Source organism: Vipera berus, assembly GCF_964194415.1.
Source record: "Vipera berus genome assembly, chromosome: 7".
Classification (NCBI taxonomy): Eukaryota; Metazoa; Chordata; class Lepidosauria; order Squamata; family Viperidae; genus Vipera; species Vipera berus.
In genome coordinates, this window is record NC_138209.1 from 42856021 (window position 1) to 42877868 (window position 21848).

Sequence of the window (21848 nt, forward strand, 5' to 3'; positions counted from 1 at the left end):
TCACATGGTACAGAAATTTTTCTTCCAAATCATTTTTACAGCAGGGTATTATATATACGTATCCCATTGTTACATTCTTATTAACTTTTAATAAGCCATAGCCAGTCTTAAAACCCTTGTTATTACTGCATTAAAAATAAAAGATAATATGTTTTGTTGGCATTGATCCATGCCAGTGAATAATTAGACAGCATAATAAACTTTAATTTAGCTGAATATTATTTCTGCAGCAAATGAAAACAGCAACTTAGATATTATTAAATACACGGGCTTCCTTAACTTTCTATAAATTATGCTCTTACTGCTTGAAAGCTTTAAATATATATTGTTTATATTTGTATTATATAGAATATTTATATATACATTATGTATAATGACAGATAAACATTATTAAATATTTTAGAATATATTTTTAAAAAGACAAATACAGAGGAATTGTTTTAATGCTGCCATAGTTTTTCTGAGCCAGCAATGAAGCAGTGTTCTAATAAATAAATAAAGGAAGCTAAATTGCCTGCTTCATTTTTCTGCAAGCTTTTTGCAAGACAAACAACTATCATCTTGGTTCTAATGTCAACATTACTTTATTTCACAGGGCATTACATTTGATGAATTTAGATCCTTTTTCCAGTTTTTGAACAATCTGGAAGATTTTGCAATTGCAATGCAAATGTACAATTTTGCAAATCGTTCAATAGGACAAGGTAAGACTGTCTAATTTCAAGATTTTGTGCTTTTCATTTATTTATTTATTTTTCTTATTTATCACATTTGTGTACTACCCAACTCCAATGACTGGGCAGTTCACAACTAAATTAAACTAAAACAAGGAAAATACAGTAGTACCCAATTAAAATAAAAAGATAGTGAGAGTGAAAGACTGTACAAGAACAAACCAAAGGGTCTTCATATTTTCCTGCCAAAGGTTTGGACAATGAGACAGGTCTTCAAGACCCTTCTAAATAACAGCAGAGTAGGCACCATCTAGGGCTAGGAGGAAACGTCATTCCAAAGGGCAGGGACTGCCATAGAGAAGGTGTGTTTCCCAAGTCCTGATAGATATCAATCTTGCAAAATCAAATCGTCCAAGGACATATATGAGAAGCAGGGACACAGGCCCTCAAGCAACCAAGTCCTATGCCGTGTAGGGCATTACAGGCAATAACCTGAATCAAACAATAGAAGAGAAACTCATATTTTTTATTTTGCTGTCCTTTAACATTTCTGCATCAAATGTTTCATTAAAAATAGAGCCTGAATTCTCATGTAATGTTAAAAGTAACTGTCTCCTTCTAATATCTTACCTTTCCAAAAAAAGAGAAAGAAATATTGCATGTTTTCTGCTAATATTTTTGTGTGCAGTGTGCAGCAGCAGCCATAATACAATCCTGGGTTGTATAAACAGAGGCACAGAATCAAGATCACGCAAAGTATTAGTACTGCTCTATAAAACCCTAATAAGACCACAGCTGCAACCGGATTTGGTCACCATACTACAAAAAAGATGTTGATCCCTTGGAAAAAGTTCAGAGAAGAGCAACTAAAACGATCAAAGGCCTGGAGACTAAAACATAAGAAGAACACCTACAGGACTTTGGTTTGGCTAGTCTAAAGACAAGAAGAAACCGGGGTGGCATGATAGCAGCTTTGAGGGGCTGCCACAAAGAAGAAAATGTCAAACTATTCTCCAAAGCACCAGAGGGCAGGACAAGAAACAATGGTTGGAAACTGACCAAAGAGAGAAGCAACCTGGAATTAAGGAGAAACTTCCTAACAGTGAGGACAGTTAACCAATGGAACAGCTTGCTTCAGAAATCGTGAGCGTTTCATCACTGAAAGTCTTTAAGAAGAGACTAGACAATCACTTGTTTGAGATGATATAGATTCTTCTGCTCGAGTAGGGGGCTGGACCAGAATATCTCCAAGGTCCCTTTTCGGCTCTATTCTATTCTAAAATATATTCAATATAAAAGCAGTTGACTTTTCTTAATTGATTTTTCTGCACATGAATGTTCTTTGCTTAGAATTAAATAAACCTAATTCCTCTAAAGTTAAATGACCATATTGTAATACAATAAAAAAAATCATGATTAAGCATACTGAGGTGATTCACATCAAGTCTTACATTTGTAAAGTTCCCCTTGCATTTTGGTAAGTGTAGTCAAGATTTCAATAATTTTTGCCTAAGACTGTTTAGGTAAGATAACATTCAACTATAAACATAAATTTATGAAATTTGTAAATATGAAGGCAATTTACAGTATTTTTTATAATTTTGGACCAATTTTTATAAAATGATATATTTTATTCAAATTCAAAAACTAGATTCTATATCCATGAAAAAAATGATATCCATTTTTAAATAAGTTTTCTGTTTGTGTGTATATTTGTGTGTGTGTGTGACTATGTGTACATGTACTGAAAATTTGGCAAAGATTTATTTGGTCCATATTATTAATATGGTAATAGTAACCACTGGTGAAAAATTTTAACAAATAGAAATTTTTGGCATAGATAAATTAGAAAGCAAAATTAAAAATTGGGAATTTGCACAATTTAAGTAAAAATTAAACATAACAGTAAAATAATGGTGTGTTTTTAAATAAAAATGTGACAAATTATTTAAATGGGAAGTAACTGCTGTGAATCTATCTCGTTTAGTAAACAAATGGAAGAAATGATTAATTACAGGCTGAATTTCTGTTTAAAAGCTACAAAAAACATTAGGTTCTTTCCTACTAGCGCTTTCATACAACAAATTATTGATGCGTAACATCTGATCTTAAAATGTATTAGAGTATTATACTATCAAGAATTGAAGCTAAAATATTTTGCAGATGTTAGTAACTAACTTGGAATTACAAAATAGCAGAATAACAGAGTTGGAAGGGACCTTGGAGATTTTCTAGTCCAAACCTTGATCAAGCAAGAAACTCTATACCATTTCAGACAAATGGTTGTCTAATCTCTTCTTAAAAACCTCCAATGATGGAGCACCACAACTTCTGGAGGCAAGTTGTTCCACTGATTAATTGTTCTATTATAATTCTATTGTCAAGTTTCCAACATATGGGCTGCTAACATTGAATGTTATTGCTTGACATCTATCATAATATAATTATATATAATATTCTATTCTATTATAATATTATAATTCTATTATAATTACATTGCATAGCAAATGTTTATGCTAAATTAAACTGATTTGAATAAAAGAATTCATCAATTTTCTTAAGAGAAAAGAAAACTCCATATCTACAACAATTTATCTAAAACAGTATTAAGTAATATAAAATTAATAAAACTAAAATAATACATTTAAACATCCCTTATGTCCAATAAAAACAGTGATTAAAATGATTGAAACATTGCTAATTGCACTGATTTAAAGTATCACTAATATAATTACAAAATTGGGAATGAAACTAAATATCAAAATTTGAAAAGTATTTTTGCATCAAAACTAGCATTTATTCAAATTGAATTCTATTTTTTCACTTGTATAATGTGGGAATGACCTCAAGTGACCTTGAGAGATGTGAAGAAGAGATGCTTCCTAGGGAATGATCAGATAAAACGGGACAGGGGAACCTGCAACTACATAACAGGCAGAGAAATTCTAACTGACCAGATTGTAAAAAGAGACAGCAGGACATTTGTATTTTCAAACAAGATTCTGTAAATGTAGCCTAATAATGAAGTAGAATTAACTCATCTGCTCTTTTTCATGTCCAGTCTACCTGAAAAGACTGACTATTAGGGTGAGTAGACTGGCTGGGTTTATTCAGCAAGCTAAACCAAAATATGAGTTGCTTTGGTTTTGGCCTAATGAACCATAACCAAACTGTTGCAATTTGTAAACCATTATATAAAACTGATCTAGGCTACTAGAAATTTATCTATAGAACCTGTTTGCTTTTATTCTAAGATGGCTCACTTATCAGTTATTAAGCACATACTCTTACAACAAGCTCTTCATCACAGCGACAGCATGCTGCTGGGATACGTACTGTAGAAGCTGCATTAGAGTATTCTGGCATTCAGAATTTCTAGTTTTTAAAACAACTCTATATCACTAAAAGCGTGGGGACCTGGGATAAACTGACATTGTACATGACCATATGGTCCAGTTCCTGACCTGCCCATTGTGTACTTTCTGAGAGAAGCTTTTGGTTGAACCCATCACCATGAAGTAAACAAACTAGAGGCCAGGAAACACTGTTTCTCAGCTGCTGTTTGGGTCTTGTGGAATATCAATACCTTACTCTATCTCTTTGTCAATTATTATGTAAACTCCTGTGGCTCTGTAATGATTTGATAGTATACAGAAACTTGGATAGTTTTAAAATATGAGCAAAATTTCAGCAAAAGCTAGAAACTGAGGATAAGAAAGAAAAAAAGGGCTTCCAGTTTGCGCGCACGGCACTTGTGGACGTGCAGGAAGAGTCCTCTCCCTGCCGTCCAATCTCTCTTCCTTGGAGGACCCTGAAAAGTGTTGAAAGTCACCCTGGAGGGACAACCACCGTGAGGAGGCCCTCCTTGTGATCGCGGAAAGGCAGCAGCCCTCCGCTTCAATCTGGAGCAGCTCCTTTGACACGAAGAAGAGATCGGCCATTAAGATGGCCAATCATTAAGCCGTTCCCTGCCAAAAGCCCAAAGCACCATCTAGCACTACGAAGCAATCTGGAGGACCTGGGTGAGACTTTACCTTTCTTATTCCCCTAACCACCTTCCTGTGGGAATTTTCTGAAAAATTCCTCCCCCTCCTTTGAAAGAACGGCGACTGCATACTTGGGGAATAAATTTTAAAGCCTTAAAAGAAATCAAGCGACTAAGCAAAGAAATTAAGCAATCTTATTTCTACTTATTAAAAAGCTTCTATTTTTGTGGGGATCTACCACCATATTTTCTGCTTAAGCTGTGAATTAAGGGAGTAAAAAATGGACTAATTGAACAAAAGCTTTATATTAATCTGGAAAAAGATTTTACATCTTATTCTATATGCTATTGATGACATCTTGTGGCAAAACTTGGTATAGCAAGTAAACCTTTTTCTTATTGTGAGAACTGACTGAATAACAGAGCTGTCCTTGACATTATTTTCAAAGATAAGATTGGGAACACCTGGCACTGAAAACAGTGTTTAGGAATACTGGAGGTGAATAATCATTGACTCTTATTAAAATAGCCTCCATGAAAGACTTATCTGTAAACATCAATGAAATATCCCACCACTTAATTACAAACTGATACTGGACACAATCTTGGCAATGACTGAGCAAATCAAAGCCACCAAATCAAACTTTGACCTTAAATGATGAATTGACAATCCAAAAACAAACAGAAGAAGTGGAAACTAACATTAAAATAGGAGACTTTAAAGAACAACAAGTGCAATTTCCAGAGAACCTTGAAGCCCAAACCTTGACTTTCAACTATAAAACCTACAACTCAAAAAACAATAGTACCCGAAGAAAGCAACATTAAGAGGGAAGATTAATATCTTAAGGCCTTCAAATACAGTACGTTGAGGATTCAGCTAATCAAATGATAACCATAACACCAGCTACTACTTTCTACCTAAGCCAGATGGAATTGGAAGAAGAAAAAGACCAGACTGAACTAATGACAACTATATTACACCAAACATCAAAAATTGAGCTATTATAGCAACACCGATGATTACAAAGGGGACACTTTCTTTGCAAAACTGATATTTGGATGGTCTCCCTGGATTCAAATGATGTGTGTAGGAAGAAAGGGAGATACATCTGAGAATTTAAAGGCACCAATATGGAAGCCTGATTGGCACAAAAAGAAGGCGAGAGTTAGATTTAAAAAATTAGACTTGATTTTTTCTTGGGATTTGTAAGGATAGAGCTTAAAAAATTTCTTTTAATGGATTAAGGGGAATCTAAAAAATATAAACTGATTTTATATTTAGGTTTTAGATCTTTAAGGGAAAACAAAATTAAGCTTCTAGAATATAACTGAACTATATTATAGAATTTGGAATGATATAATAAAAGACAGTATTTTAATAATTGATGAACTATTAAGATGATATATAGAATATATTAGTTGTAATGATATAGATATAAATTGATTTTATATTTAACTTTTAGGTGTCTAAGAGAAAGGAAAGTTGGCTATTAGAATTGATGTATATTATAGAATTTGGAAAGATATAACAAAAGGTATTTTTCTAATAATTGGTGAATTGTTAAGATGACAAATAGAATTTACTTGTAAAAAATAAGAATGTTTTGAAATGAACAATGTAATTACTTTTTATTGAAATAGGGAAATGTGGGTTACCCAAAAATTAAGTTTTCTTTTATATATCTTAGGCTATTCTAGAATATTCTATTGCAATTAGGTAAAACTTAAAAACAGGACATATAAGTGAAAATATATTGAAAATACTTTTAATTGACTAGGCCACAATCAGAAATGTATTAATTTGATTATAACTAAGGGAATCAGAAAAGGAATCTTTGTTGACACAATTTGAGCTATTTACAAACAACCTGTTATTTGCTATTTACTTTTGATTACCCAACCACCGTATTGCTTCACAAATATCTGAATGTAAAATTAAAAAATTAATAAAACTTGTACAAAAAAAGAAAGAAAGAAAAAAAGACTTTTATTTCTCCCCGGATCTCTGATTAACATTATCACCTTATGTACAATAGAAGTTAAATTTTTGTATATTTATCATGTAATGCCATTGTCAAGCCATCAAGTAGTTTTGTTCAGCACACTAATTTGCTTTGTTTCCTTAGATGAGTTTAAGCGTGCAGTGTATGTGGCTACTGGTTTGAAGCTTTCACCTCATTTAGTGAATACAGTTTTCAAGATCTTTGATGTAGATAAGGATGATCAACTGAGTTACAAAGAATTTATTGGTATTATGAAAGACAGATTGCATCGAGGATTCAGAGTAAGAATCTAAATTATTGCTTAATAATGTTTATTACATCATCAGCTTTAAAAAGATATCACTGTCTCCATAGCCATTTCAAAATTATCCTTTTTTTGAAGTTAAAACTATTAATTAAGTATGCTCTAGTTCAGGCGTAGGCAACCTCGGCTCTTTTATGACTCATGGACTTCAACTCCCAGAATTCCTGAGTCAGCTATGTTGACTCAGGAATTGTGGGAGTTGAAGTCCATGAGTCATAAAAGAGCCGAGGTTACCTACCCCTGCTCTAGTTCTATCCAACCACTAATTTAGAGGATTGGATGTTTGTTCTACTTGCTTAAACTGCAAGCCTTAGTATTAATGAAGTTGATCTTTAGTTTTTTATTTAGCAATTTTAATTTTGCTGTTATCATTTATATACAGTACAGGCAGTCCTCAATCACAATTGAGCCCAAAATTTATATTGCTAAGTGAGATATTTGTTAAGTGAGTTTTGTCCCATTTTATGACCTTTCTTGCCACAATTGTTAATTGAATTACTGCAGTTTTAAAGTTAGTAACTCCATTGTTAACTGAATCTGGCTTCCCCGTTGACTTTGCTTGTTGCAAAAGGTGATCACATCACTGCACCTGTCATAAATATGAGTCAGTTTCCAAGTGTCTGAATTTTAAGCATGCTGCAATGGTCATAAGTGTGAAAAACTGTCATAAGACACTTTTTTCAGTGTCGTAACTTCAAATGGTCACTAAATGAACTGTTGTAAGTCAAGGACTACCTGTATATACATATGAAATGCTTTTATAAAATTAAACTAGTTAATAGACCTAATGGAAATTAACTAGGACAATTACTTTATTAATATGTATAATTTTGTCACAGATGAATTATACAATAAATCTGCAGATCTTGTGTAATTTTCTATTTAATTTGCAAGTTTAAATTAGCTCAGATTTGAAAGATTTTTCAACACCTCAGGAAACTCTGATATTTCTTTTAAAAAGACTACATTTTATAGTATAAACATTTTAGATTAACAAGTCAAAACCAGCCACGATTTAAATATATGTCTTAGAAATTGACTGGGGCATGCAGCTGTTTGAACCAAACCACTGAAACGTTGATCCATTTTTCTCACAATTACTCAGTCTGATTTTCTCCTTTTTACTGGATCGTTTATTCACTTGCTCCCCTAGAAAGGAGGAAAATATCTCTGGAGGAATGTGAAGCTATGTAGCTCTTAAGATTAGTTACAGAGTCCCCACAGTGTCCCATATGCGTGTTCACATGCGTGTTCACATGATCCACCATTTTCATTAAAATAATGAAAGAGCCTTGGTGGAGCAGTGGGCTAATGCCTCCTTAAGTAACACCAGCTGCCGGCAATTAGTGCAGGTTCACATCCCACCAGGCTCAAGGTTGACTCAGCCTTCCATCCTTCCGAGGTAGGTAAAATGAGGACCCAGATTGTTGGGGGCAATTAAGCTGACTTTGTAATAATGCCGCTTGGGGTGTGTGTGAAAGCCCTAATAAGCAGGCATATTCATAGAATGAAGGCTACTGCTAAGCTTGTAAGCCGCCCTGAGTCTTTGGAGAAGGGCGGGATATAAATGGAATAAAAATAAAAATAAATAAATAAATAAAATAAAAACAAATAAAATAATGAATAAATAAAAAATAATAAAATAATAAAAAATAAAATAATGTTGTGACACAATCTCCACTCCTTTTGTATGTGTGTGTGATATCATGATGCTAATATAAAAGAAGTGGGGTTTGCATTGAACTGCCTCTTCTTTTGCTATTTTCCCCCACCACCACCTTTAGCAACAAAAGATACAATTCATTGTCATTTTTCTAGTTTTTAGTTGCTAGTCTTTCCTGCCCACTTTCTGATATTTTGTTTGAATACATTCCACTTTTCCAAATTTTGATAGCTGTTGAGTGAAGTAGAATGTAAGCTAGTTTAGGTGAGGCCAACTATTAGAATCAAGGAAGTATATCAAGCAGGATACTTCACATTTCATACTTCAACTTGATCTGAACCTGAACTGTAAGATCTTTAAAGATGGATTAACATCACAAATAATATTTAGGATTTTGAATTCAAGTGTGTTATTTAGTCCAATCCATGAGAATCAGTTGTTAAATTTTTCCCAAATTGGGGGCCTCTCCCCTTGGCATTTAGAGGGATGTGGCAGACAGTGTGGTTACATTGGAGAAGAGGCAGCAATACAGACTAATAAAAGGCATTTGGTAATGCCAGCCTAGAAGCAGTGAGGATGAAGTATAGGCTGAGCACTGCTCTAAATTATTCAGCCAAGAGGAAGGCCAATTTTTTTCTGCCATTTTTGAACACACGTACTGCCTAACATACATATAATAGATGGTTTAAATTTAGTTAATACTCCTATATATATTGATAAAATCCCATAGCCTTTGAACGTGGTGACAAAATTTATTTTATTACTTCTATTGTAAATATTTTGTCACAGTATTGTGAAGATGCTATATTATTTGTGCTAATAATAGAAATTTAGAATATTGTTGTAGTATTATTCTAAATACACACATACACACCCCATTCCCTAATTCTGAATAAACATTGTTTCCCTTGCACATGTATTAATAGCTTTATAAGTTAATTTGAAGACCACATCTTTCATTTTGTCCAATATGTTCTACTGCCACCTTGTGTTGTATCAATGAATTGGCCAAAAGTATAGTATTAAATTACATGAGACAAGTAAATTCTTTCTTGCCTTGAGATAGCAATTTTATATCTTTCTTTATAAAGCACAAAGCTTCCATCTTAAATGAAGACTTTAGTGTAAACATTTTGCCAAATTATCCTTTTTCTTTATATAGGAATCTCATACGTACGTAGTTGCCTTATAGTTGTATGAGTATTAAATTCTATAAATTTATTGGTTTTTTATAACTAATAAATGGCATTTTTTCATGCCACTGTTTTCTTAATGCTCATTTTTGACGGACTTTGCATGCTACCCTTCCATACATATTTCTTTCTCTTTTGCTTTTAGGGTTACAGAAACATACAGAAATATACCACTTTCAAATCCTGTATGAAGAAGGAACTCAACAGCAGGCAATGGTATGTTTTTGTGTAGTTGTGTTCTTAACTTTATTAGTTAACTTTATTAGTTAGAGCCAGCCACTTTAGAGATGTGAATGCTGCCACTTGTGCAATTTCCATATGCTGATAGAAACATACCAAAGATAAACAATGATTACATGTCGGGCTTCCTGCAATTGAGAATTCATCACGATTCACAAAAGTTGCATTCTTTCTTATTATCATAATTTTTAATGGTTTAATAAATGTATCAACACCAAATTATTTAGTTACATTCTTCTGAAACTAACATATTTTCTCCTACTTTTTTATAATTATACTATATAAAAGAACATGTACATTTAGTTCAGAAACAACCATTATGTAAACAACCATTAGATACTGTCATAATTAACCTATATCCCTCCTGCATATTCCAAATTTGGAAAACATTATTTTTCAGTTTCTGTAGGACAGTAACAATGGTTTTATAAAAAATGATGTTATGGCTGGTACAGAGAATATGGCAGCATTAATTCATAAGAGCTATTTTATTTAGTGCTTTTTATTTAAGAAATCCAGTGAAAGGGAAATACAGAATTAAAGGGAGATGCAGTATGCAGGTTAGCAGACTCAGCTGACACCCTTCATATTATACATAGAGCAGCCAGGAACAAATTGTGAAAGAAGTAGAGTATTTCCATCACATTTTCCATACAGTATTGTAAACAAGCAAAATGTTATGCCATCCACATAATTCTGAGTTGAGTGAGGTTGGCAACAAACCACATCTTCAGAGACTACCAAATGACCTTCATACAACATAACAGAATGGCCACAGCCAAATCACAAAATCTGTGTGTTTTTGATATCAGATCTCACAAAATTCATATTCCTACACTGAAGGTGCTTGAACCATTTGCATGGCCAGCTTTTATGTGGATAATGCATTATGGATACCTGCAGTTGTCAAGGAATAGACCTAAACGAGTTTCACTCCTTCTGTAATTCTAGGATAAGATTATAGCTTATTTATTTTCAATCTTGTTTTAAAAATATCCAATCAAGAGAGACAAATAAAGCAGAACTCCAAGGCTTGCAAATTCCTCAAATAACATGCTTATTGATACAGAGTATCAGTACTTCAAAAATGAAACTAAGTCTAAAGAGATGCATAACAATTCCCCCACACAAAGTTAAGAAATCCCACCCCCAAAACTATGCAAGCAATTACGTTCCCCCACTCGACTTGTTGGCAGGCTTTTCATGAAACGCCCAGCCTGCAGTCTCGGGAGCACCCGATGACCTTGGTTCCCATGAGAGAAAGTCCGAGAGAGAAAGTCTGTTTTGTCTAGCGCAACACCTGGCAACCTCCTTCCATGCTATGTGGCAACTAGGAATGAGAAGGAAAAAGATGGCTGCAACCATGCTCATTCTAAAGTTGACAATAGTTTTATATATTTCATCATGCAAAACTTTGTGACAGTGCTGATCTCCTGAAAATGTATCTAATTGCTGGACCAAGCAAGTGAGACAAGGAGTTAAAAGTATTTGCTTCATAAGGGTAAAACAGGCTTTTTTATATTTCTTGAATGGTAAAAAATAGCCATCTATAGTAGGGCAAGGAATGTATAATTATTAAATTGGCTGTGAAGGATTCTATTGAGGGTAAAAATTAAAAGATTTAAAAAATAATAGTAATTAGAATACAATTTAACGGACCTGGATAGAGATAATCACTCTATTTTTGTTTGATTTTACACAAGGATGGTAATTTCTTACGAATTATTTAGAACAACAGTCCCCAACCTTTGCAGCTTGGCGGTCCGGCTGGGGGGAGGGGATAGGGGAAGAGAGCTGTGTGTCGGGCTGGTGCACATGCACAGCTCGCGCGAGCATCAAGCCAGTGACATGTGCATACAGTGCAGGTTGAGCTACGTGCATGTGCGAGTGCGCGCCAGCCTGCCAGTCATGTGAATTGAGATGCGCACGTGTGTGTGCCAGCCCAACACTCACACAGCCCAGTTGCGAATAGGCCAGGGCCCGGTAGCGGACTGTGGCCCAGAGGTTGGGGACCCCCAATTTAGAATTCTTAGTTTTTCATCCTATTTGCACATACAGTAACTATTATGTAGTTACTATGTACAGTTATGTACAGTAACTATTATGTATTATGTCAATGTTAATTATGTTTTGATTCCCTAACAGAAAGACTTCGTATATCAGTTGAAGAACTACAGTGTTTGCGTGATGACTGTAATAGGCAAGCACTTGTAAAGCTTCGGAAGCACTTTCTGAGCTGAAATATCCTAAGGTGAATGCAAAGTCACCTCTACTTTTTCTTTTGCAAGCTGACTACAGAAAGCAGGGATAGACCATTAGACCATACATTTTTCAGATGAAACAATACTCAAAATTCTGGACTGTAATTTTTAAAGCATGATTGGTGCACGCATCATTACATTTACCAGGGAGTATTTTTTTTAAGCAGGGTGAGACTGTTTCATTTAAATTCATTTAAATTATCACAGAAGTCTGTAAAATACAAATGCATTTAGAAATGTATTTTTAAAAATCAAAAGTAATTTATTTTCTCATGCCATTCCATTTTTGTAGTTTATTTCTTAAGCTGATTAATGTTCCTATAATAATTACAGTTATATAGGAGAAAATAGTTCCATCTAGAATTATCATAAACATATATATTCAAAGTATAAAATGAGGCTCATTTTTAAACAAAATCTAATTGTGTGGATAAAAATTGTAAAGCTGTCTATCACTATGAATTATTAAGACTTATAGTATAGAAAGAACCTAAGATTTTTTTAAAGAAAAATCTATAGACTATTTAAATTGGATTTTTAAATTCAATTCTGATGTTTTTCATTATTGGCATTAAGTCCTTTAATTTAATTGATCTAAAGATGGTAGCTTTACTTCAGCACTTTACTATAACATTGTAGACTGATCGAAGCATATTGATTTTAAATTTTATAATGATGTATAATAATACAAAAATAAATGTATATTTATTTATTTATTGTATGCTGTTCATGAAACAGCTTGGATACTAAAACTGTGAGCAGAATTCTATTTACAAGATGGATCTCTTGCCCTGTCTTCTCCCTACTGCTGCTCCTATAAGGGCTTCTGAAACCACAGATTGTGATAGATAGTATGAGAAATCATCAAAGATCTCCTTTTCAAAAGCAAAAATCACTGTTTAGATTCCAAACTATTCTTTTTTGTACTTTCTTTAGACAATCTGCTAAAATACTTTAGAGGCAGTAAATGAAGAAATTTGGGTAACTGACATAAAACATACAGTGGCTTTTTAAACTGCTGCTACTTAACAGGTTTTCATAACTGTAAAAGGAATGCAATACCTGTAGAAATTATCCAGCATATTCAGCCATGAAACTTTACTAATTTTTTTAACCTACATTTATCTCATATCTTTATATAAGCAAAAGGATTATAAATATAGCTTCCATCAATACATAACATTAGTTCGCTTAGAGTACAGCTCTATACAAGAGTGAGCATGATAGGGGACAGCTAGGAGGCAGTCTTTATAGCTTCTTTGCCTCACAAATAAGTCTTGAAGCTGGAAAGCTCCCCATTTCTGCTTTTTCACAGGAATTTAGTAGGGTTCTAGCTATATCAAAGACTAAAATATCAAAGTTTCCTAAAATAGCAAAATAATGATAAATCAGGTGCGCAAATTATTGAAAACTGCAAGCATATCATTTTTTTTCCGTGGACTTCAACTCCCAGAATTCCTGAGCCAGCATGCTGGGAGTTGAAGTCCACGAGTCATAAAAGAGCCAAGGTTGCCTACCCCTGGTTTACATGCTTAGCAGTTACCCAGCAGAGCACATCCACATTTCCACTACTGTAATACTGGTTCCTATAAATGAATTAGATGTACAAATAAGCTTGATTGAATCACATAGCCTTCTTCTATCCTGCCAGTTTTTGAAGGATGCTATAAATCTGTGAACCAACCTAACAGAGCAGCACTGGATTTATATATTATCTGATAGCCAGAAGTCAGAGATTACCTATGTCCTTATACATGTTTTAATTTTACATAACAACTAATTTCATTAAAATAAAAACCATAATCATGTAATGAGGTTTCTTTTGGACTTGATCTAAACATTTTGCTACATGAAGAGAAAATGCTTCTACGGCTTCTCTATCTCTTAAAAATATGTAAGATAGGGGAGAGTACAGTTTTTCAGACTGTACAGAGCAGTATGGAAAATGATAAATTAATATTTTTTATCAAACAATAATATTATCTTTTGTTAAGAACCTCTTATAGGTTAACTAGAATCAATTAAATTAGATGACACATAACTATGTTTGTCGTGTCATACTGAATAACAAAAACATTTCTTAAAATAAACTTAAAACAGAAAAGCTGAGTCAGCCTTAAAATAGCAAATTTTAGGAACAACAGATAGATGATTTAGGACAAACTGGATATTTGTCCATATTTCAAATAGAAGGGAGATATGAATACCCGTAATTATCAGAAAAAATGTATTTGGATTTTTTTCAAAATGTGCATTTTTACATGGCTGTTATTAAAACTGAACAAAGTGCAAAATTAATTCAGATATTGTTTTCGTTATCAGTCCTATTATTTTATGTAAGAATATAATAAGCTTACTGTATGTTTGATTACTTAGACAAAACTTACAACAATGTACATAGGCCTGAAGTATGAAACATGCTAAAGGCTGATTGTTAAATTTGAACTTAGCAATATATGATGTATATAAAGTATGTGTCCAAAATAATGGGACAATTCAACATTTAGTATAAACATGAGAAATGGTTGCACTGATGGTAGAAGATGTGTTTTTATGCCATTGACATCATATTGACAGAACTTGAATGATTTTCAGAGAAATACAGATTCGTAATACAGTGAGAACTATAGATGTGAAAATGAAAAAGGGAGTTTCATTTGGCATGGAGAATAAATAAATATTGAAATAAATGGCAAAAAATAGAACATATAAATTATATAAAATATAAATTTGTGTACCTTTGGAGTATGTTTAAGAAACATGGGGAAATGGATGGAAACTTTTTATAACATGTCAACTCTCATATAAAGATAGATAATCTCTGATCTGTTGCAAGATGCAAGATGAAAAAATTAAACAGAGTGGACAAATGTGTGTTTTTTCCACATTCTTTGTCGAAATGAGATTATATATGTATAGAGAAAAATAGATGCTGAACTTAGGATAAATGGAGTACTAAGAAAGTACACCCTCTTCTATGGTTTTATGTATCAGGGCAGGGGTTGGCAACCTGAATGGGTCAAAGAGCCAGTCGGAACCGGTTCTTTCACAAAAGGAAAAAATGGGAGCCATAAAAAGTGTGTGCGCACATGCACAACATGAGACTTAATTGAAGAGTGAAAAAAGCAAAGATTGGGAACCACCGCACTTGCTGTCTTTTGTGGCAGGAGCAGCGGTGTGTCCGGGCAGCACCGCCTGCCTGGCGGGCAGTAACAACAGGAAGGTGGCAGCGGCGGCTATAGTTGGGGCGGCCTAGTGCCCTCATCGAGAGATGCAGGTGCTCCAGGCCCGGTGTGGGAGCAGCCGTGCTTGCCGTTTTTGGCAGGAGCAGCGGTGTGTCCGGGCAGCACCGCTGAGGGGATGATTAAGGAAAGCAAGGACTTGCCGGCTGTGGCGGCAGGAGCAGCAGTGTCCGGGCAGCACCGCCTGGTACTTGGAGGGGCAGGAGCTGCCGGCGCATCACCCACGCCTGCTTGCCGAGTACTGCCTGCTGGGCACAGCAAGGGCACTAGGCCGCCCCAACAGCAGCCACCACCGCCTTCCTGTTGCTGCTCCTGCCACCACAGCCGCCAAAGACGGCAAGCCGTCGCTTTCCTTAATCATCCCCTCCCCTTCCAACTTTTCCAATGAACAGCTCCCCGCCACACCCTAAAAACAAGCTCCATGTCTAGGTTCTGGCACTTCAACGCTTCCAAACAACCCCCCCCCCCACTTTGCCCTACGCCAGCTACTTTCCATGCCAGGACGGCGAAGCCTGCCAGCTCCAGGGCTAGCCTTTCCAGGGAAAGCTGCACGCGGTTGAACTGTTGGGCCAGACATCCCTCCCCGCCCCTTCAGCCTGGGGGAAGCTAATTCAACCTGGGACTTGACGGGAGACTGGACTTGTCACTCTGCCTTCTGGGCTGGGAGGGTGAGGACTCTGAGGAGTGGCTTCAGCCTGCGAAGCTCAGCCAAGGAAAGGTGTGTGGATGCAAGAAGAGCCCTTCGTCCCAGACCATGCGCTGCACTTGCCCAGCCGGCATCAGCTTACATATCTCTCGTGCCTCGGCTCCCGGCTCCGCCAGTCTCACACAAACTCACGGGCCAAGTGGGAACTGCATGGCACAGCCAGCAACTTTCCCTGCCCCCGCTTCCATCCCTCCCGGCTTGCCTAGCCCAGCATCCACCGCAGGAGAAGCCAATGGTAGGTGCGGCCTCCCTTGGTGGCAGCGGGTGGGCACTTCTCGCCTCCCTGTCCAGTTTACTTCACGAGGCAGCAGGTGGGACTGGTAGCGCTGTGCTTGCACACTATTATGTCCGACTGCCAAGGGATCGTGGAATACGGGAACCCCCAGCGGGGAGCCACCATGCTTGCCATCTTTGGCGGCTGTGGTGGCAGGAGCAGCGGTATGTCCAGGCAAAGTAAACAAAATTCTGGCAGCATCCCAGAGCTCGCCCAGCCTCGGCCGTTGGGCCACGGTCTTCTCATTGGGCAGCCTGGCTTCCTGGTGGCACGTCCCGCAGGGGAGGTCTGCTAGGGAGGCGGTGGTCTGGCATTGTTTATCTCCCCCCTCTGTGTGTCAGACCTGCGGGGAACGGCTGGTGGAGGGAGCGGCAGTCCGGTGTTTGCGTCTCTCTGTGTGTCGAGCCCCATGGGCCCAACACACACACAGGAGGGGGGGAAACGCTGGACCGCCACCTCCCTACCAGCCATTCCCCGCAGGTCTGACACACACACAAACAAGGGGGGAACACCAGACTGCTGCCTCCCTACCTGCCGTTCCCTGCGGGTCCGACACACAGAAATGAGGGGGGGAAAATGCTGGACTTCCGCCTCCCTACCAGCCCTTCCCCATGGATCTGACACACACACACATGCACACACAAACGAGGGGGGGGAAAATGCCGGACTGCCGCCTCCCTACCAGCCTTTCCCCGCAGGTTTGACCCACACACACACAGAGAGAGAGAAGGGGAAAAGAAGGAGGGGGTCTGGCAGCACCTGAGACTCCATATGCTGCTCAGAAACCACCACCACCACACCCGCACGCCCCATCTGACCGACCCACTCACCTTTCCAGCAGTCCTTCCGTCTCTTCCTCCGCTGCCGCCATGTGCAGTCCGAAGAAGAGGTTTGTGGGCAGTCCCACAAACCATAGAACTTCAACCAATCAATTCAAACGTCACAAGTTTTTTTTTCCATGAGAAGTTTGAATTGATTGGTTGAACTTTTTTAGTCCCACTTTTTTTTGGGGGGGGGACTGCACATGGCGGAGGACTGGGAGCCGCAGGAGATGGCTGAAAGAGCCGCATGCAGCTCCAGAGCTGTGGGTTGCTAACCCGTGTATCAGGGCATAGTAAAAAATCTAGTCCTTAACAGTTCTTAAAAATAGGCTGGTTAAACATGGACACTAACCTCATAATCGATACAAAAGCTATGAGTGGCACAAAGAGCTATGGAAAGATACATGCTCTGTATTATTGAGCCTTGGTGGAGCAGTGGGCTAATGCCTCCTTAAGTAACACCAGCTGCCTGCAATTAGTGCAGGTTCGCATCCCACCAGGCTCAAGGTTGACTCAGCCTTCCATCCTTCCGAGGTAGGTAAAATGAGGACCCAGATTGTTGGGGGCAATTAAGCTGACTTTGTAATAATGCCGCTTGGGGGGTGTATGAAAGCCCTAATAAGCAGGCATATACATAGAATGAAGGCTACTGCTAAGCTTGTAAGCCGCCCTGAGTCTTCGGAGAAGGGCGGGATATAAATGGAATTAAAAAATAAAAAAATAAAAAAAATTACAAGACAAGATAAAAAGACCTGCACCTGGATTAGAGAACAAATGCAAGTATACGATAAATAAAGGGAGTAAAAGAACTGAAATGGAAATGTGCCGGTCACATAGCAAGAAGAACTGATGGCAGGTGGACCAAGGCAGTCATAGAATGGATCCCACTTGATAAAATGCATCCATGAAAGATGCCTAAAACAAGATGGATTGACGACTTCAATAAGTATTGCGGCCCCAATTGGTAAAAGAAAGCTCAGGACCATATTGGTTGGAAACATGAGGAAGGGTCTTCATCCTGCAATGGATGGACAATGGCTAACAACCTCAGATCAGGGGTTCCCAACCTATGGGCCGTGGCCAACTATCAGGCTGTGCCCTCTTGGCCAGCTGGCCACAGAAATGGCTCCCCACTCATGCTAGTACCTGCAGGCCCGTTTGCACATGCACACAGGTGCAAATGGGGCCGCTAGCACCGGGTGGGTGTGCACGGCCCATTTGCACATGCATAAATGGGGCCACTAATGCCAGGTGGATGTGCATGGCCCATTTGCACATGCGCAAATGGGGCCGCTAGCGCCAGGCAGGTGTGCACGGCCTGTTTGTGCATGCATATACAGGGCCACGCAGGGCACCGTTTGCATGTGTTCATGCGCACACACCATTTTGGAAGCTGCTCTCCTTCCCTCCAAGCTGCGAGCCCAGAAAGGTTGGAGACCTCTGCCTTAGATAAAACATATTACATATTACACCATGTCATTTATTTTACAAAAAGAAAGCCAAAATGGAAAAACCATGTGTGAAAAAGTATGTAACCAAACCAAATTGAAGTTCAAAAAGAAATCCTGGAAGAAGCTACTGGTCAACCAATATATTGGTTGTGCCCTCCGGGTTTCTGTGTGCTACACCGGCCGCGGGCTCAGGGCAGGGGCGGTGGGGTGGCGGTGGTTATACAGGAGACCTTATGTCCGCGGGAGACCACTGTTGTACAGATAGGCGGGAGCGAGTCCCTCCTCCTGAGATGTGGCCCTCGGGCTCAGTTGGGCCTGTTGCTAACATACCTGGCGCCCAGCTGTGTGGCAACGGCCCTACCCGAGCTGCTCGACACCCTCTCAAGGTTGACGGTGGAGTTTCCCAGACTCATAGTTCTGGGCGACTTCAACCTGCCTTCCCTGGGAGAGTCGTCAGAGTTAGCTCGGGAGTTCATGGCTTCCATGACGGCCATGGACCTGACCCAAGTAATTCAGGGCCCAACTCATGGGGCGGGTCACACTCTCGACCTGATTTTTCTATCTGGGCAATGGTTGGATGATTTGGGAGGGGGCTTGCCAACTATTGTCCCCCTGTCATGGTCCGATCATTATCTCCTGCGGCTGGTCTTCCGCTATGTCACCCCCCGTCGCTGGGCTGCAGAACTGACCAGGTGGTTCCGCCCCAGGCACCTAATGGACCCAGAACGGTTCCAGATGGCGCTTGGGTCTTTACCTATCTCCCTCACTCACAGCCTGGCCGATGCCTCGGTGGAGGCCTGTGAAAGGGCTGCCACCGAGGCACTCAAACGTGTTGTACCCTTGCGACCCCTGACCCGGCACAGATCCCGTTGGGCCCCATGGTTTTCTGTGGAGCTCCGGGAGATGAAGCGTCGGAGACGGGGTCTAGAGAGCGGTTGGAGGTCCACCCGGTCTGAATCTGACCGATTGCGACTAAGAGCCTTCACAAGGTCTTACCTCACGGCGATGAGGACGGCGAAGTCTAATTACTTCGCTGCCCTCATCGCGTCCGCAGATAATCGCCTGGCCACCCTGTTTAGGGTGACTCGCTCACTCCTTGATCGGGAGATGAGGGAGGAACCCTTACAGGGGTGGGCCGAGGAGTTTAGTCATCATCTGGCAGACAAAATTGCTCAGATCCGGACCGGTTCGGACTCTGACTGGGCAGAGTCTGACATGGAGGAATCGAGTGGTCTTGAGCATGTTATCTGGACTGAGTTTGACCCTGTTTCCCCCATGATGTGGACAGGATCATGAGGAGACTGAGCTCCACCACTTGTTTACTGGACCCGTGCCCCTCCTGGCTGGTTTATGCGGCCCGGGAGGAGACACGAGGCTGGTTCCAGGCAGTAATAACTGCTTCCTTGAAGGCGGGCATCTTTCCCGCCGCCTTGAAGGAGGCGGTGGTGAGACGCCTCCTCAAGAAGCCTGCCCTGGACCTGGCTGTTTTAAATAACTACCGTTCGGTCTCCAACCTTCGCTTTTTGGCGAAGGTTGTTGAGAGTGTGGTGGCGCATCAGCTTCCTCTGTTCCTGGAGGAAACTGATTATCTTGACCCATACCAATCGGGTTTCAGGCCCGGGTACAGCACGGAGACGGCATTGGTCGCACTGGTGAACTATCTCTGGCGGGCTCGGGACAGGGGATGTTCCTCTGTCCTAGTCCTATTAGACCTCTCAGCGGCTTTCGATACCATTGACCATGGTATCCTACTGCGGCGTCTCAGGGGGTTGGGAGTAGGAGGCACTGTTTTACAGTGGTTCTCCTCCTATCTCCTGGGCCGCTCGCAGTCGGTGTTGACGGGAGGGCAGAGGTCCGCCCCGAGGTCTCTCATTTGTGGAGTCCCTCAGGGGTCGGTCCTCTCTCCCCTCCTGTTCAACATCTACATGAAACCGCTGGGCGAGCTCATTCGTGGTTTCGGGGTGGGGTATCATCAGTACGCTGATACCCAACTTTTTCTTTCCACCCCGAACCAACCCAGTGATGCACTCGACGTGATGTCCCGTTGCCTGGAAGCGGTCCGGGTTTGGATGGGGAGAAACAGGCTTCGTCTCAATCCTGCCAAGACTGAGTGGCTGTGCATACCGGCATCTCGGGTTAGCCAGGCTGTTCCATCATTAATGATGGGGGGTGAGGTGTTACCCCCCGTCGATAGGGCTCGCAACTTGGGCGTCCTGTTGGATTCACGGCTCAGCTTTGAAGACCATATAGGAGCCGTGACCAGGGGGGCTTTTGCCCAGGTTTGCCTGGTGCGCTAGCTGCGGCCCTATCTGGACCGAGATGCCCTACGCAGTCACCCATGCGCTCGTGACCTCCCGGCTACACTACTGCAACGCTCTCTACATGGGGCTGCCCTTGAGGACCACTCAGAGGCTTCAACTGGTGCAGAATGCAGCCGCGCAAGTTGTGATGGGAGTTTCCCGATACTCCCGTGTAACACCTCTTCTCCGCGAGCTGCATTGGCTTTCGGTTGCCCTCCGGGTGAGATTCAAGGTGCTGGTAATGACCTATAAAGCCCTAAATGGCTTGGGTCCGGATTATCTAAGGGAACACCTGCTGCCGGCATCAACTTCCCATCATCCTGTGCGCTCCCACAGGGAGGGCCTTCTCAGGGTACCGCCGGTTAAGGAATGCCGGCAGGTTATTCCCAGGGGAAGAGCATTCTCTGTGGACGCGCCGGCCCTATGGAACCAACTTCCCACGGAACTTAGGACTGCCCCCGACCTTCGTTCATTTTGCCGGGACCTGAAAACTTGGCTCTTCGAGCTGTCTGGCCCAGACTGAGGGGTTTTAATTTTTAATTGGGTTTTAGTTTTAAATTTCGGGGACTTGAATTAATTAATTGTTTTAACTGATTTTAATTTTTGTATGTTATGCTTTTAATTTTCCCTGTAAACTGCCCTGAGTCCTACGGGAATAGGGCGGTATATAAATTTAATAAAATAAATAAAATAAATAAATATTATTGTCAAGAAAGCAACATGATGGT

The 21848-nt window shown here is 39.8% G+C and overlaps 1 protein-coding gene across 1 annotated transcript in view; it reads left to right on the forward strand.

Moving 5' to 3' along the window:
- MICU3 (mitochondrial calcium uptake family member 3) overlaps positions 1 to 15200 on the forward strand; it is a 57421-nt gene extending 42221 nt beyond the window's left edge. The window contains exons 12-15 of the mRNA XM_081332726.1: positions 596 to 704; positions 6789 to 6946; positions 9971 to 10041; positions 12211 to 15200. Coding sequence (XP_081188852.1) covers positions 596 to 704; positions 6789 to 6946; positions 9971 to 10041; position 12211 — 339 coding nt within the window. The 3' untranslated portion in view covers positions 12212 to 15200. The remainder of the gene's footprint in view (positions 1 to 595; positions 705 to 6788; positions 6947 to 9970; positions 10042 to 12210) is intronic.
- The last annotated feature ends 6648 nt before the right edge of the window (positions 15201 to 21848 follow it).